We start from the raw sequence: 19,339 nt of genomic DNA on the forward strand, positions 1-19,339 counted from the left end.
AACCAGGGGTGTCAAACTCATTTTTGTTCAGGGGCCACATACAGCACAATTTGATCTCAAGGGGGCCGGACCAGTAAAAATAGCAAAATAATGGAATAATAACCTATGAACAACAAGAACTGCTTTGTTTTTTCTCCTTTGTTTTACATTTAATGAAGGATAATTTTACAAAACATGAAATTTCTTGAGAAATATAAGTGCAATTTCAACAACAGGTATCTGGAGCATTTGACATTACGTTTAAATTAGTGTGAAATTTTAACAAATTCATCCTGTGGGCCGGATTGGACCCTCTGGCAGGCCGGTTCTGGCCCCTGGGCCGTATGTTTGACACCCCTGAGTTAAACCACATTTCAAACCACACCACACAAAAAGGCTGCGGTAGAATCCAGGTTTGGACCCAGAACCTTCTTGCTGTGAGGAGACAACACTATCCTCCGCACCACCCCGCTGTCCATAACTAAAACGCACACACACAGTCAGCAGGAACCAGGTTTATCAGGGATGACGCTTACTTGTTGGAAGATAAATGAGAGTGGGATGAATGATGACCTGTCTGTTCACACAGCTCTTTGGTATTCAGGCCTTTGGGTCAAATGTAATTAGGTCACATTCATACTGCATATATTTATTTGAATATTAAACTTCTCCCTGCATTAGTTTGATTGGCATGTTCAACCTTTAGCAGGACGAAGATGAGGCAGCAGTTTGACAGGTGCTAGAGCGCTGAAGGCGGAACTGAACCAGACCAAGCAGTTATCATGAAGTGGTGCATTTAACGACTTTATTAAACCAACTTTCCAGCTTCCCGTTTAGTGCATCTCCCTCTTCACCTTCGCTCAGCACAGAGATGTAGCTGTTTGGGTTTGAAAATAATGATTTCACAAATTAGTTTGAGCATCATTTACATCTTCAGTGGGAACCAACAGACATGAAGGTGACAGCCACAGCAGGTTAGACTAAGACACTTGATTTGGGAAGAAAACACATTAAATAGTAATAAAACATATAAAATAGCACCTGCTGCAACCTTCAAATGTACCTCAGGAGGGAGTGCTTCGGAATACTGAATATTAAAAACCTTAAACTAGGGACATTTTCCTCAGTGTCATCCACTAACCTGCTTTACATATCCCTTTATTCTAATAAATACATTAAAGTGATCTATAAAAAATTAATTGAGAGCGAGAGCTCTGCAATCATTATGTAGCTAGAGATGAAAGTCAACTGAAAGTGAATCTGGTCTTAGACATGCAGCAGCTGTTTGGCTCTTGGAGTTACCTGCTGGAGGTGAGCTGAAACTTTCTGAAGGACGGGGTGATTTATCTTATAAAAAATAAATGAGCGGCACTGATTTGATTTCACCAAACAATTCCACCCTCAGTCCTTTAGTGTTTCCTGCATGTTGCCGCTTGCCGATGCTGTGTTTTCTCCCACTGTTGTTGCTGTCTGACAGTGTGTGTTGTGCTGTGGGAGAAAGCGCGCTGACAGCTCCAATTTGATGCAGTGAGCGATAGAGGAGGTCTCCTTCCCTCTGCCTGTCAACCTCTGCTGTCTATCACAGCAGCCATCTACAGCTGGAGGAAGAACACACATGAACACTCCTCATCTCCTTCCCCGTCACTTACACATGCACACAGTTAAGCATTCATAAAACACACCTGCACGCAGCCAATATTTCAAACTATGCTTTAGCAGATTGTTTAATTAATGAATAAAGAACATTGTTTTGTTTGCCATGTTCTAGGGTTTTCACTAGATGAGCGTTACAAAAAAAGATAATACACTGTCTGCTTCACGTTCTAAAACCAAGTCTTAAACCTCAAAACACCTTTTTGTGATAATACTTGGTTTTAGGGTAACAGCTGAAGAGATGTTACTATAAACATACTTCACTAGATTCTATATGAAATGGTTCAGGGGGGTCAGCGAGATTTGGTTTTTATACAATTTGTGAAACTCCACATCACTATTCATCTTAAAATTCAGCAGGAGTGGAATGAGGCTTAGGTTACTTGGAAATGAATACACAAATAATCGAGTATATGGAGAATTCAAAGTGAGGGTAAGTGTCAGGCAATCGGCTGTGATGGTGAAGGCTAGGTATTTCTATTATGTCGCTTTTCCACTACATGGCCCTGACACGACTCAACTCGCCGCAGTTTTGTTGGTTTTCCATTACTATAGTACCTGCTCAATGTGGGCGGGGTCATCACAGTACGGCTGCATGAAACTGTAGTAGAAATATAGTGGAAATACAGCAGTATAGCGGTTCTCCTGTTTAATATTGAGATTTCCATGCTGAATGTTGGAGATTAACTAAGTAAGTTTTCAGCATTGTTAAGTCTTTTTAACTGATCTACAGCTCACTCAGAACCTCGCCAGAGAAGGTACCAAAAAAAATGCCAGGTACTATCCTGCAAAGACCATGTAGTGGAAAAGCTGCATTCGTGTCCTCACAACTATAGAAAGACAAGAATGGGCATGTGTGTGTGGGTGTGTTGGTTGACAAGAGCTACTGTACCTAACTAAGCTGATAATCCACAAGCCAGCAGATAAACACTTATTAATATTTATAGGACGGCATTGTAGACGCTACACATGGTGAAAAGTTACACGTGCACACTTAAGCTGTGTAATAAAATAAATAAATAAATAAATACATAAATGAGATGCTCTTGATCATTCCTACAGGCTTTTGCAGAAAACTCAGCCAGCATGAAATCTGCTCAGACCATTGTGTTGAATTTGGACAAACACACAAAATACTGTCAACATTTACAGACATTCATCATGTTTGTGTGTGCATGTTGTGTTGTCAGTCAATGACTTTTGAACTGTGCAGGGTTTTAATGATTACTGAATGTGTTTGGAGATTTATCTGAATGATTGACAGAAAATTGAAGTTTTGTAAACTGCACATTCCAGCCAAAACCAAGGGACATTGAGAAAACCATTGATTTTACATCACAACTCAGAGAAGATATTGATTTTCTGCTGCCTTCATCAGTTCAAAAGTGTTATTATTTGTCTTCAGTGTTTGAAATCCTCCTTTCTAATGTACACACACACCCACTTAGGCAGCAGTAGACCAGCCGCACCAAGAGTTAAAAAGTTTTTCTCAATGGATGTTGATGCAGGAAGAGGGAGCAGTTTTCAAACTTTCCAGCCTCATATACCTAAGATACTGCAGGAGTTCATCTTGGAATTGCATTACAACATCTATTTCTAAAATATGTGGGTTAAATTCAATTTGTAATGGTCCAACACTAACCAATAAGAGTTGGGATGCTTGACTCTCCTGCGATTAAGCAGTGTTGCACAGCGTTGTTAGGAGCACTACCATGAGAGCTATGAAAATGTACAATGGTACAAGTGAAGCAATCGTTTTCCTGGTAAGTCCTGTGGCCGATTGAGGAAAAGACAAAAAGGATGATGCATGAACTGAGTAGAGTGCTTATCTGAGCGACTGCCAGCTGCCAACATACTCGTCGTTCATGCTGTCAGACTCTCCCTCTCTCCCCTGCACCTCTCTTTCACAATTCTCCTCCTCCACCTGTCCTTGGCTGCCAGCAGTGATCTCTGTTCTCAGCCTGTGGTGGGGCAGTCAGCTGCTGTCAGTCCACTGCTGTTCGATTTGAGCTTTTTTTTCTATGTTCTTTTTTAATCTTTATCTGTGGAAAGTCAAGGGAACAGACAAGGTTGTTGTTTTGTATTTTCCATTGGTGAAAACTGAAAGTAAGATATTTCATAAATGAGTTGTGAAAAAAATGACCAGGTAATTACAAGTAACTGAGTCATTGTCAGTATTATTTTAAAACTTCTCAGTTTTGTTGGTTCTGAAATGCTGGGCCAAGGTGGACGACCTGCAAATCTGGAGCAGAGTTTCTATGTTTTTTTTACTTAAAAAAACACTACGTGTACAGATCATAAAGCCCACTGAGGAACTGTGAATTTGGACTACATGAATAAAACACATGTCAGTGTAACCAAAGACGAGAAACTGCCTCAGGCTATTTGACATGTATGAAACAAGTCTGTCTGTGTTTACTTATAATGAGCTCAGGACAAAGAACCACAAGCATTTTAATGACCTGCTGAATCTCAACCATCAACTATTTTTCCAGTCATCCTGCCTACTGCATGTTTCCCTGCAGAATTATACAATGCTACGTTCTGGTTCTCATGCAACTGAACATTACCCTCCATATTTGTGCATATTTAACTTAATAATGGTAGATTTTTGTGTTACAAGTGTTATCTCAGCTTGTGAGTGTTTGTGTCAGGACTCATACGGTAGCCTCTCTGTATGTGTTCAGGTTTTTCTGCAACTTTGCTGTGATTTGATTTTGGCTTCATGCAGTGAGCTAAAGGGAGTTCAGAGTGGCTGATGGAGCAGGAAATGCAAGCGGGGGTTTAAAAGAGAAGGGGATTTATAACCAACTCAACTGCTGCTTTCACTGAATTAACAACTCTCTAAATTGCTGTAGTGGAACATTTCCTCGCCAAATACTGGCAGTGAGTGTTGTTGTTTTGTGAACTGAGAGTAAAATGTAATTGCAAAATGACACCATTTAAAATGTAATAACAAAAGAAAACTGAACATGCTGTTATGTTTCTATCACACCTTTGTTAGTAGTCACAGATGCTATAAATACAAGATGAAACATCATCGTTGGCAGCCAGGAGACACTGATGATTGGTCAGGTGTATTGGACTCCAAATGACACCATGCATGCATAACCCTTGTATCCAGTGTTTGGTCTAATCTGACCAAATTTAGAACTGTCCTAAAGCATAAATAGTGTATTTTTCATTTTATTACCTCACAATACCCTAGGAAATGATTGAGTAAAACTGTATTATGTTAATCCAACAGATGGAAATCATTTTCATACACACACTCTTGATTTTCAGCAAATCCTCTTTCGAGCTACAGTTGTTCTGTCACTTTCTCTTCTTTCAGGATTTTGTCACAGAGTGTGAGTCACTTATCCTTTGTCGTTTTGTCTCCAAGCAGAAAAAGTCTAAATTGAGGGGAGAGGAAGGGCAGACCAACAGCTGCATTCATCCACACAAAATAGTTCAAATGGCTGAAAGCCGAACACAACAAGATTAACCAGGGTTCCACTCACACTTTCCATCTTCTCCTGGATTTGCAAACAGCTGTCAAAGAGAAGCAGATCTTTTACCAACCTCAGAGTCTAGTGTACGCTGCCATCAAACAGGATGTGAGCTTGCCAACTCATGTCAGAAACAAATGGGGAGTTGAGGTAATTCCTGTTTTCAGTGAGTGACCCATTTCCTCCTCCCAGCCCCAATATGTGTCATCTGAGACACTTGGAAAATACATTCAGCAAACACTGAAATGGTGAGATGAGATTTCAGAGGTCATCGAGAGCTGCTGCATCAGTCACTCTATCACAGAGAATTGAGAAGCCATGCAACACAGATTTTGTTTTAGGTGTGTGACATACAAATTAAGAAATTCATTCATTCATTTTCATTTTTTTTAAAAATGGTTTGCTTCAGGTTCTTGATAGTATCCGTCCTAATGCAAAAGCTCTTGATCAGTTGCTCGGCTTCTTCACACATGTACAGCGTGAGAAGCCAAATCATATAAATGTGTGAACCATTTATAAAAAAACACATAATACAGATGTTTGCTGTACCTATTATAGTGGTCCTCAGTGTATCTGTTGTACTCAATGTCATCACCGGATCTGAGGAGAGAAAGAGACGTGAAGCTTACACACAGTAGTAATTGGCATTCAGACTGATAAGTGAAGCTATAGGCAAGAACAAAACCATTTTTGTTGTACTGTATGTCCACGGAATTGGTTCAAATTTGGAGCATTTCTTACTTCAAAGAAGGCTACAAGTACGAAGGCGAGAGCGGGGTGTAATCTGAACTGGCGTCTTCAAAAAGTGCAGAGAGCACAAATTAGAAAATGGTCATTAGAAATTCATGAAAAATTAGCTAGAAATACATGAGTAACACTGAAGGCTGAGACATACAGCATCAGAAACACAAGACATTGCCAGTCAAAGAGTAAACAGTGTATTTATATGTTTACCTTGTCAGTGAGACAGAGGAGAATACACGTGGCTGCAGTAAATATTGTTATTTCATGGACCACGGTGTCACTGATAAACCTTCTTGAAACCAGATCTGACACCTGACAATCTGTCACTGCCCTGAGCTGCACTGCACCAGAAATGAAACCTAAATGTTTGGTCACTGTGTTAGCAGTGATATGTTGATATTGATTATAATTGATCAATTTTAGGCCTGATCGCATTTGTCATTATACCCCTCCACCTACTATACCTATAATCTAGTCCACTTGAATACAAGTGGACTAGATTATGGTGTGGTTAGCGTAGCTCCACAACCTTGCTAAACAACAATTTTTCTATTCATTTCTTTGGATTCGGTTAAACTGGCTCATGTTCCTGATCTCTGTTTAAAGGGCCAATTTCTAAATTTCTCTCCACTCCATCCCTCTCCCGCAACAAGTAATGAATCATCCTACAACTACATATAAATATGCAAATCCGAGGGGCAAATTGGTAGGGGCAAGGGGTGAAATGGGACTGAGCCTCATAATCCACCTTTTAAAGTCTGTGCATAACAGTGCGGTGACTCGGGAGCAGCACCACAGACTGAACTGAGCAGATGGCACTCAGACCTACTTAGCACAGTGTTGGGCAGCTTCTGGGCAGAGCAGAGCTGTTATATTAGGTCAACAAAACCACAAACAGCTGGTACAAGTTGTATTTTCCACACTTTTACATGACTCCTGGTTACAAAGTGTACATGTATGAGCTGGAACTGAGCTGACAGCTGGACAGAAAAGTGATTCTGGTGTCTGTGAAAAAGTGTCAAACAAATAAATGCTGGTGGCTTGGTTTCTTCCTTTGACCTAAACATGAACAGCAACAACTCCTTCTGGATTTGGACCTCTCATAGTTTAAGACAGTTGAGAGAACATTACGAGTCCAACCAATGAATTTATTATGTTTTCTTTTTCACTGATTTTCATTGACATCATTCTGTACAGCACTTTTAGATGAGTTACACACTTACGTAGGGTGCATATCGACATTTTTGTTCGTCTTGGTCTATAACATCTTCCCACCAAGTTTCGGGGAATGTTTTCACCTTAGGGGGCGCTATAGAGCCCTTGAGCAACGCATGGGTCCGGGAACTATGTCATCACATTTTTGCCGGACCTGACTTCCATGCAAAGTGTCAAGGGTTTTTATGCACATTAACCCCCTCAGAAATAACCGCAAAGCCTCATGCTCGGGCCCTAATGAAAAATCCTAGAACATAAAAGCCAGACCATAGAATCATTTCTGCTTGGTATATCTGCATTTCTGACTGTTAACAGGTAAAACCTATTCTCTAACCGCCGAGAGATGTTGCCTGTTGGCTGTCGACCACCACATCATCCTGACAGCAGTAGATTTACATCTAAACCCAAAGACAGAAGATGAATTGGTCCTTTCCTCATCTGGACAGACAACAGAGAGAAGTAGACTGAACTCCAAACTGTTTATCCACTCAGGAGGAATCAATAACCATCTCTCTCTCACACTTACACACACCACTGATAAGCCTCTTTAATAGAGAGAAGACAGTCAGACAGACCTTGGTGGTTGGAAAGAAACAGAGCGATGGCCAGGTAAAGGTAGAAAGAAAACAGGGGGATTTTGGTACCCATTTCATTCGGATCATTTCCCCTGCTGCTGCCATCATTCATCTTCATCAGCCATGATGGGTATGAATCAGCAATTAACGACGACATTGATCCGAGGCTGACATTGTGCTTGGGCCCGGCGGTGCGTTTCCTATTGAGCTGTGTAGGAGCAAACCTTCAAACATGACTATTGAGCAGTAGGAGGCCCCCACTACTCTGAGTCCATGATCACAATAAACGACTCTTTTATGTCTCACACACACTGTTTGATTATCTAGGATGTTTGGAATGAAGCAGCACATGAAAGAAGCTCTTTGTTGGAACAGAACACTGAGTCCATATCAGGTGATTCAACCATTTCTGGAGTTCTCTTCCAACAGGACCAATATCACTTCCCCCTGACTAACTTCCCAGCAGCTCTGTGAGCATTTAAATTACTTTCTGTTATAGGAAGTCAATTGTTGCTATTTGATCTGGTTTGACTTGGTACAATTAAAGTTATTGCATTTCCAAACCCTATTTCCCCAGAGCAGTTAGACTAGAGTAGTCATAAGTATTCCTTTTACAGGGGGATAGGGGATTTTTTTCTGGGAAAACAACAAAATAAATAGTATTGAATGGGTCAATGAATGGTGTAATGAAGTGATTTCGATTGAAGTGAAATGGGGGGGGGGTGTTGTTAACACTACAACTTTACACATATGCTGAGTGGAGCATCTTGAACAAGAATCTGAAAAAGATTTTTTTATGGACTGACTAGGACTGAATAGGCTGACGTTGTGAATCCTAGAGCTGTGTGAAAACATGTTGTGTTCATTCGAATTGAGATAACATTAAGCACCAAAATAGAATTACCATTACCATTTCCTTTCTTACATTATATAGTATTTGAGTTTGAATCGTCAGACGATTCATACAAATAGACATTGCAGCACAAAGTGCTTTATGTAACACGTCAACAGTGAAGAAGCCATTTCAGGTGTTAATAGGCTTTTAACTTGCTCGGTGCTGCACTGCTTCTGACCTTAATGGTGTATTTAGGGAATAATTACACAGCTGCAAGGAATGTCAGTATACAGCATTTGAAGAGGGTTTGAAAGGAGGACGAGAAATCAACGATCTGCTCAATTGTCCTGTCTTTAAAAGAAAAAAAAAGAAAAAGAAGAGAGAAATGTATTTAATTTAGCAACAAGTGATATGAGAGGTCAACAACAGAAGGGGAGTCGCCTCCGTGGCAATAATCTAGTGATAGATGAAGCATAACAAGGTGCGAGAGAGAAAAAGAGGAGGTGAGCTGCCGGGGAAGCAGCTGAACCAAACTTGATCCAACGCAGCATATGGAAGAGCAAGGGAATAATGAGAAATTTGCATTTATATAGCCACTAGTTACGGCTCACTCCCTCCAACATTACTGATAACATTCACCATCAATGTCCCCCCCCAAGCCTGCCTGCCCCTTCACACACCAAATACTGTGTGTGTGTGTGTGTGTATTTGTATGTGTTCATACATATTCATATCTTTCTGAGTGTATAAGTCTGGCAGCAGGTGAGACCACACAGAGTTGTTTGGTTTAATCTTCCTCACAAGCACGTACGTGTACACACACACACACACACACCGCCACATCCATTTATTCTGATTTACCTCCCTCCCTCACCAGCCTGCAGAGTAATAAGTCAGCGTTGGCGTACTGTACTGTGGGGTGGTGAGAAAAGAAGGTTAATGGGGCATCCAGCCATGTTCTTGCCACCTCAGGTCACTCAGAGCTCGGACCGAAGGGCTATCACCACCTCTGAGGTCAACATGAGGTCAGTGGGTCACTGTGGTGACCAAACTAGAGATGGGGACTGCATGGTGATGCAACCAACCAGCATCTGACATGTAAATACAGCTGGTGGATGAACTAATAATTTCACATTATTTATATAGTTCCCTCAAAATTATAGTTCAGGGGGGATAAGCTTGTTATCACTGAAAATAAGAATACAAAAACCTGATTTTAGCCACTGATAACAAGTCTTACCAAATAAATGTACACCTGCTTAAGATTAGGACAGTTTTTGGACTAATACAAAGAAATGCAGCAGTGGAGAATTGTTGAATCATAGGTAGTAACGATAAAAATGATGGTGAGGCCATTAAGTACACTGAAGGCAACAAGAGTAAGTATTTTGTGTTAAAACATGGCAGCAATGTAGTTCTGGACACTCTGTAACTTAGAAAAGGATAAATATATATAAAAGATAAAACGTTTTTTGTATACAGTATATATATTTCATGTAAGATTTTAGCAAAATTAAATATGAATACAATAAATATAAATTAAAAATGAATGTAAGAGGTCTGGGACATTTTGTAACACTTTGCTCCAAATAATAGCGACTCAGCAAAAGCAGAGCCTTATGCGTCTCCCCGTGAACCTGCCTTCATTCATTCATTCATTCTCCATCGCTTTATCCTTCACATGTGGGTTGCAGGGGGCTGGAGCCAATCTGAAGCTGACATAGGGCAAAAGGCAGAGTCACACCATGAACAAGTCACCAGTCCATCACAGGACCAACATACAGAGACAAACAACCATGCACTCTCACACTCACACCTACAGTCAACTTAGAGTGTCCTATTAACCTAATCTGCATGTTGTTGGTAGGAACCTGAGAGAGAGAGAACCTACACACACACACAGAGGGAGAACAAACAAAGTCCATGCAGGAAGGTCGTTGGTCAAACCAGGATTTAAACCTTTGACCTTCTCGCTGTGAGGCAACAGTGCTAGCCACTTCACTAACGCATAATCCGTGAACCTGCGTTATTATCTTAATTACATTTAAACTGCATGTTTTGTCTGGTTGGAAACACATTTCAGAGTTGATGAGGTGAAACAGGGGAAAACATCAGTCGCCATCACAGCTCCATCAGAGGCAAGATTGAAATTTGAACTAGATTATCATCCCTGTGTGTGTGTGTGTGTGTGTGTGTGTGTGTGCGTGTGTGTGTGTGTGTGTGTGCGCGTGTGTGTTAAATGCTTTTGTTCAGAGATGGAGGGTTGCAGCCTCTTCATCGAGCTGTTCTCCACTGTGCTCTCCACAAAGAAAATGCTGATTCATTTCTTTTCACTCAACACATCTCAGTAGGGCGATCGTGGGACAAGAACACATAATTAAAGTGTTGTGCATATAAATAGTTGCTCTCTCTCTATCTTTCTCTCTCTTTCTCTCTCTCTCTCTCCTCAATCAATGATTTATCCTCACTCCTTTGATCTTTCCTGCATGTGGTTAAAACAATGTTTATACAGCGTTGGAGTCGACCTCCAACAAACCCACTGATCAGTGAGAAAACAGGACAAAGGAAAGTCTGCAGGGAGACGGAAAAGCCTCTTCATCAGTTAATTAAACACTGGTTCCCAGGGATTCGTAGGGAAATGACCCGCAGGCATCCCAGCATGCCTTGTGTCTCGGAGCAGCGGGGCTTGGTGATGTTGCTCGTCTCTGACACTTGAGCAAAATGAATGTGTATTGAAAATAATATGAGACGAACAGCAGCTGAAGCAGTGACACAGTGATCCATACTGTGTGACGATACAAAACAAGGTCTATCATTTCATGCTATGCCGCATATGATTGCGCAGCACATCAAGTCAAATTTACACAATCGAGAAACGGTCATTTGTGCATATACTATATGGATTACTGGATACAAAATGGGTTGTTATGAGGTCAAGGAGTAACTGCCCAGAGATGTGACAATGCAGTTTAACTGGTTATAATGTTGTCCTCTCTTTAACGTTTAACGTTTGTCTTAAATGTAAGAAATTGATTGTATTAAGTCATAAAGGAGGTAAACTGAAATGCTGGCTTCACTGATAACATTATTACAGCCAGTTATATCGCAATTTTAATATTTAATTTACAGCCTGCAAATTCTGTTCATGGTTATGTTATGGAAAAGGGGTTTAGCGTTTACTAGATCCGTCTTTCTGTTTGTGCAGGATTAAATTAAATCCTCAAACTACCTGGCAAAAATTGAGTCTCTGGGGATGAGGGGGAGGGGAGACAATGTTCTCCATTATGTTTAAAACATGTTTAATGTTTGTTATATTTTGGGTTATCGCCACTCTGGGGCCAACACCACGCCTGGTGCATTGCTATTTACGAGGTGAATGCAGGACACTGGAGAAGTGAACCATTCGCTGCTGAAAGGACGGATCTGCTTGTGCGTGAGCAGAATAACTGCAAAATACAAAAATCAGACCTGAGAATCAGTCTTTAAAAAGAAATGTTTAAAGGAACTTTAAAGAAATGGGTCTGAAAAATGCCAGAAGTTGATTCAAATACTTCTTGTCTTACATTGAAGACGACACATATTGTCGGCACTCATGTCTTTCACATGGAGGGCAGGTAGAGACAGAAGTACAGCAGCAGAGATGAAGCCTGTAACCCTCACTGTTGAGATCTGAAGGATGCACCTGTGTGTCTGTAGGGTCGGCTTTAAAAAACAAAAAAAACTTCTCTTCAGAATAAAAAAAAAAGACTGTCTGTGAGTAGAGAGGTGATTTAAAATGCAGTACAGAGCTAACAGAGGTTCTCTGAGGGCTTCAGTCTGAGAGAAGCTCTGAACGCAGAACAAAGAATCAGAGGGTAGAAGATGACATGAAATTCATTGCAGTATCTGAGCAAGCAAAACAAATATTTAAAATATGAAACCATGACAAAAATGAAGTATGATGACCTAAGACTTGTGACTAAAAAGTAGACCATGGTACCAATGAGACTCTCTTGCAGAGACACAGAATCAGTCTGCTGTGTATTCCAGGATAATAATACCATTACTGCAGCTACACAAAGGTTACTTTATATTCTCCTTTTTTGCCCAGAAAGATGCTAAATGAGACTCTGTAAGTCTGGTTCGTATTTCAGTAGCAGTGCCAGTGTTAGTGTACTAATTTGAAGCCTTGCCACAGCATTAGAATAACCAGATCCCAACAAAGCAAATGAGGGACAGACAAGGAGAATTTCAAGAGATTATGCACAATGTTGAAAGCCAAACACAGGATTGACTGTATTACCACTCAAAGGTGCTTTAAACTTCAAGCATCAAGACTAGAAAAGCGCTATATATAAATACAAACCATTTACCATGTATTGAGTGTACGGCTGGTACATTAGAGGTACTTTGCATAGCATGATTCATGAGATTGACTTTGCCTGGCAAAAAAAATTCCCACTTACTTGCATCTTTGAATTGACTTTGAAATGCCAAAAACAGTCAGACCACAACAATCTAAGTTGCTTGCCTTCTTGCTGATGAAAACTTTCTGTCATTGACAAATGGTGGGTACTCACTGAGTTCCTGTACGTTTTTATCTGAAGCAAGTTCTCCGCTGCTCAGAGCAGGTACTGTGTTGTTAGTTTTGATTAGGAAACAGCGAAGGAGGTCGGACCCATCTGGAAAACAACCTGCTGTGTTCCAATGGGAAAAAAACCCTAAGACAACAGTAACAACACACACACACACACACACACACACACACACACACAGAATGTGTGTGGAGTCTTTGGCCATTTTCAAACACACACACCTTTCTATTTATCTGACAATCTCAGTCTGAATATGCTGTCTCTGTGGTTTTTGGTTACATTCAGGACAGCGAAACCACTCCACTAGCCAGTCCACTAGCAGTCCTGAATCAATTTCTATGTGAGACAATTCTGGAATGAAGTCACATTACAGAATATGCACAGTCAATATTACACTTACAAATGACTAGATATTAATTTTATTCTTGTTTTATTAGTGGCTTCATAATTTTTGACACTGATGTTCCATTATTCCCTCTTTGAGAGGCAGGAGCCCTGCTTATGTACACACATCACAGCCACATAATTACTATATTTGCCTAATGCTGTAGAGAATTGAGCTGAAATTGTTGGCCTCACTCATAATGAATATGGCAGATTCACAATCCGCAATGATTTTCTATCCAAACTGAGAACTATGACCCATCACCTCACCTTCACCACTTGTGATCTAAGGATTAAAGCTTATTTGAGCCTGCTGTCTCTCAGTGCTGCAGTAATTGAATAATTTGAAAGTCTAAAAAGTGTTAGTCCATGCCGTAACTGTTTCCACAGGTTCTCTGCACAGATCCTGAGCCACAGCAGACCTGCCTGTGCAGCTGCCTGGCTTTTAATCCAAGCTTGGGCCGGCACAGAGTCGTGTTCGCTTTAATCCATCCAGCGGTGGGCGGCAGAGGGATTTGTAGCACAGTTTGGCTTTGATTTGCATGTAAACAGAGAATGAGGTTATGTCTAAGGGACAGCTGGACCGTCACTCACTGTGAGCTTCACACATAAAAAGGCAACATTAAAGCCACTGAGAAATAACCATGTTGTTTCCATGAATGTTTCTGAACCTAAAAAGCCTCACCACGTCGCTCAAAATGTTTACGACCAGAGGAGAAATAAAAGGACGGTCTGCAGTGAAGCGTTTAAATACAGATGGACAGGAAGTCAGACAGACAAATTACAAGGGATAGTTCCAGACGATACTGATATCAAAAACTGGAGTATCTAACGATACCGATATTAATCCGATACATTAATTTTAGACCATTATTATGAACTATGAAGCTGTTCACAACACATTTGTGCTGGGTCATTTCAAAGACATAATCATCAAACTGTGTGACAAATATTGTTTTCCCAAAAAGAAGAAATAAACAGCCCAAACATGACTCAGCTAAAATGCTTTTGCTGATTTTTATTCACATTTTTACAGCTTGTGCGTAGTGAAGCATGCGATATATAGGATTTTTGGATTGTATCGGAATCTTCATTTTTATCTGTCCGATATCCGGGACCGTGATTTTGACAGATAGCGATACCCATCCCCACAAATTTCGTAAAAACATCGATAAGAATAGGAGTCAAACCAAGTTAAAGACATGTTAGCTGGGTTAGGGTTAGGCACAACATCGCTATTGTGAACAGGCACAACCACAAATCTGCAGCCAGAGGCAGAAGATTCCGCTTTCTCACTCTCACTTAGTTTGATGATGACAGAAACAAATTACTGAAGCTGTTTAGGCCCATTTGAACCCATATAAACATCATTACTGCTACTTCAACTATAATTCTGATTAATGCTATCCACTGACACTAATATATCTGAAACACAAGGTTAACCTTTATCTCACCTTTTAAGGGCGGTGCTTCCTCTCTTGGCTGCTGTGGTGCGACCGACTCTCTGCTCGCCGTTCATCCTGGTGTCTGAAAAACAAAGAGTCAGATCGGGTTAGTGGCCGACGCTGTGTCTCACCACTTGAGCTGAGGACGACAGTGATGAAGTGACCAGTCTTTTCTTCTGAAGCAAAGCACAGAAGAACCTGACAGCATCAGAGCAGATTACAGTTTGATGAGTTATAGGTTATGTTCTGATTTATCTGAAAAAAATTTCTTTGCAATTCCTTTATTGCTGCCCTCTTAACCAGCTCTCTTATAAGCTTTAAATCACATTGGGATGTTAACCTGCTCAAATAAAAGAAACACTATGCAACTGCCTCTTGAGTTTTTGCTCATTAAATGCACATTTTTAGCACACATCAATATAAATCAATAAACATTGATTAATCGAAGTTAATGTGTCAGGGTTATGCCTGTGTTATTTGGTTTTGATCGAAACCAACGCAGTATGTGAACAGGTGTATTTGTAAATCATAATAAAGTTTATATAGCACATAAAAAATGCAACACAGAGTGGTTCATGTATAAAGCAGATGATCATAATATGGAAAATAAAATAAAAGTTCAATTATAGCAGCGCAATGAGACAAGAAAAAAAACCAGCCCTCAGGTGCAAGAGCAACATAAACTGAAATAAAATAAATAACAGTTTCAGGGCCTTAAAATAGTTCAGCTTATACAGACGATAGGAGCATATATTAACTTTTTAGTGTCTGCTTGCAGAGAAAAGGAACACTGCCAGTGTTCCTTAAATGACAGGACTCTTGGGACACATTCAAAACTTACTTTAAATTCAGTGATATTGACAAGGATGTTGGCCCATTTCTACAGACCCACTGGCCCAGTTTTAAGTGGGGTTTTTTCCCTCTAAGCTTTGGCTCCATTAACTATCATTGTCTTGATTTATCATCCAAAGACTCATGTCAGAGGTGAAGGCAAGAAAGTCTTTGACAGAACTGTAATTTCTTGAGCATTCAGATAAATAGGGCTGGGTGATACAGCCAAAACATAATCATGATAAAATGTTTTTAAATGACTCATTGACAGTAATCACAATAAATAACAGCTAATTAAACATTGAGGTTTGCTGTTTAAAGAAACCTAATGAGCAGAAAACAACAAACAATTCCTAGCTCAAACATTCAAACACATTATACGATATATCTTAAAATGTGTTCGTGTAATTCATGAACAACATATTTTGAACCTTTGTTATACTGCTATTGAACAAAATTACAGTGCAATTATCTTCCAGCCCTTGATACATATACAGACTGAAAGGCACTGGGCCTAAGCTGGAGCTCTGTGGGACACCACATGTGAGGCTTATTCTATTTTAGGGGTGGTCATCCACAAGGAATTGTGGTCCAGCTAATTGAGATCTGGATGATTTTAAGGGCCTTTAAGAACCAACCAGCAGCATGTAGACAAGTGGAGCCGGGAATGGAACCATAACCTTTGAGTTGAAAGATGACTCCCTACTGAGCTACCGTCGCCCCAAACTCTTTTTCTTCTGATTTTATTTGGTAGTAAGATAGCTAGGCGAAATGTATTTGAGTAAAAGTACACGTGAAGTGTAGTGAAGTAAAAGTTGCTAGAAATATAAATAAAATATTTATCTCATCACAGACACAGGCTGTTCAGAATAACCTAACCCTGACAGGAAGTCACTCACAAAAACATTCCTCTCCATTTCCTTTCCTTCTATCTCTTCTATCAGACTTGAAGCACTCAGTCTGAAGCAGACTCTCTTTCCACAGCCTCCATCAGTGCTCGGCTCAGAAAACCCCCTGGATGTCAAACTGAGTTTGGTGCGACAGCAGCTGGCTTTCTCTCTTACCACCGCGGTGCTGACAGTTGGCAGCAGGGTTGTTTATGGCTGACACACTGGCTGCAGCTTGTAGGACATTAGTCTTTTAGTGCAAAGTTTATGAGCACCGTCACTCACCATCTGTTAGATGCCGGGGCGACTTGATCGTTCGCTCCCACCAGAGACCGATGAGGCTGCCAGGCTGCAGCCGGGCCTGCAACTCGCTGAATGGGTGATTGTGCATCATCGACTGAAAGATTACAGCTATTTGCTAGCTTATTGCTTTGCATTGTTTTTCTGACAACGCACTGGCTTTACGGAGGGGCGGGAAAAGACGGAGGAGAAAGAAAAGTGGAAAATGAGAGAGGAGAAAAGCAGGAGAATGATGACAGGACAATTTCACACCCTTGTGGTTATTGGTTTTCAGGGACTGGCTATTCAAAGGTTTGGCAGGAAGTCCAGACTGAAGCAGAGGTCTGGCTGATGCTGGATCTGATGAGTCCACAAGGATCACTTCATCTACAGTATATTTGTTAACTGTCTGTCAGGGAATATTTGGTTGTTGTTGTTATAAATAATTTATTATGTGTGAAATCAGTTTTATGTTCAGAAAACTCTTGGAACAATGTCATTTGGATTTTAAGCTAAATTTGTATTCATACATTTGTTTATATTTATACTGCCCAGGATATAATGCAAGGTTTACGACACCACTACTACAGTCTCCACCCCTCAGGCTTATGAGAATTAAGTGTAGCTGGGTAACAAGACAGTGCTAAACAGTGGCAAACAAATTGAGTGGATCTTTATTTTTAGAATTAAAGCTTTTATTTAGCTGGACACAGTGAAGCATAGACAGGACGTGGCGAGAAAAGGGAGGAGCAAATTGGCGAGCAGAAGTTGAATCACACCCTAACCATTTGGCCGTTTTATGCTGATTTTGTTTATATTTGTTTGCTTGTTTAGCTCTTTCTTCAAAAAAAGTCTTAAAAGGTTGTTTGGAACTGTTGTATTAAAGCTGTATGCCATTTATGACATTTAAATATAGTCACATGTCTGTCACATTCAAATCACTGTCAAACAAGTTCACACAATGCTGATCAATCTCTCTGACCAATCAGTAGACGGCAGTCTGTTCACATTTTATCGGCTACGCTCGCTTGGAACCAGAGTCAAGCCAGAACTGTAAAGTGGAAAAGGACTAGAATACACCCTCAGTCAGGTGGGCCTGTTTTACGATGAGGACACAGCATACAAAACATTTTATATAATTTCTGTTCAAAAAGACCAAATACAGTCAGAATAATATACAACAAAAAAAATGCATCAAAATGCACTGCAGCTTTAAGGCCTAATGTGTCTGCTACCTTGTTCACCACATCATCATTATCATCATAAGTGATGCACCAGTGCTTGACCTCTGTTGCATTTTATGGAATTGACGAGCAGCGCAGCCTCCCTCACTTTTGTCACTGAATTAGCTGAAAGTGACAGGCTCAATAAACCTCAAACATTACATTCAGCCAACAGATGTTTAGTCACAGAAGTGACCTGTCAGATTTATTCCCCGGCTGCATTCATTTCCGCAGCAGTAAAATAATAAATGAGACTTTCAGGGTCACTTGTTCACACTCGGCTGATCACAGCTCCAGCTGAAATGCTCGGGCTAGTTTTAGAAACTGCTACGCTGTTATTTCTCATCTGTAGCTACAGACGGCAAGGATGTGAGCACTGACATTTTAACATTTTTATGGATGAATAAACAGAACCTTGAGCTCCACTGTGTAATGAATGTGCAGGCTGGAGTGAATACTGGTGCATATTAGGACTGTTTTCATCAAATGGTGTTTTTTTTCTTTCCTTTCTCAACACGCACAGTTTTGTCTACAGCATTTTAGAGGACATTGTCTCGCCCTATCTATCCCATTACTTACCGAAGCCTTCCCTTCGACTAACTCCAACCTTCAAACATCTTTACAAATTAAAAACTGTTATTGTTATTATTATTATAGGTTACCAGACCCCCCCACCATGTTGTTTGATCAGTGTTTTGTCTAAGAACACTTCAGTATTCAGACTGAAGAAGCCAGTGAACAAACCACAGACAGTCTGGTGAGTGAGGATATTCAGTTTCTGACAATAAAACCTCCTCAGTGTTACAACTTTTGAAAATTTTAATGAATTTCTTTCTAAAAAATAAACAATGACACTAATTCCTGTGTACATTCACCTGATTCGTGGATTGTTGTTTCTCATTACCCCAGGATGAGCTGTTTATATTTATATCAGGATTCATTAACTTTCAACTAAATGTCCTTCATTCATTTGAGCAGCGCCACCGTGAGGAGACATGAAGTAACGACACCTGGCAAGTGAAACTGGCAGGGACTGTTTATTTTAGAGCGCTGTTAAAGGAGCTTAGTCTAACACAGCTACAGAGGTATTTGTCCCAGGAGTGACCTGGTTGACACACCTCGCTTCGTTGACTACTGCCATACTGTAAACTACCGTTTGAGTTGTGTTCAGAGAAAGTCCAGACCCAGTTCTGGTGATGTCGTACAGTGATATTTATTCCCGAG

At 40.4% G+C, this 19,339-nt stretch overlaps 1 protein-coding gene across 4 annotated transcripts in view; it reads right to left on the bottom strand.

The window, feature by feature from the left end:
• The window catches only part of LOC122776427, a 35,593-nt gene that overhangs the window by 8,580 nt on the left and 7,674 nt on the right, over window positions 1-19,339 (bottom strand). For 2 of the 4 annotated variants that reach the window (XM_044036964.1, XM_044036963.1), the window contains 2 exons: window positions 14,905-14,977; window positions 5,673-5,723 (listed from right to left, as the gene is read on the bottom strand). In XM_044036964.1, coding sequence (XP_043892899.1) covers window positions 5,673-5,723; window positions 14,905-14,969 — 116 coding nt within the window. In that variant the 5' untranslated portion in view covers window positions 14,970-14,977. Of the gene's footprint in view, window positions 1-5,672; window positions 5,724-14,904; window positions 14,978-16,898; window positions 17,069-19,339 lie in introns of all 4 variants that reach the window. The other 2 variants (XM_044036961.1, XM_044036962.1) reach the window with 2 other exon arrangements.

This window comes from Solea senegalensis, linkage group LG10 (assembly GCF_019176455.1).
Source record: "Solea senegalensis isolate Sse05_10M linkage group LG10, IFAPA_SoseM_1, whole genome shotgun sequence".
In the NCBI taxonomy this organism is placed as follows: Eukaryota; Metazoa; Chordata; class Actinopteri; order Pleuronectiformes; family Soleidae; genus Solea; species Solea senegalensis.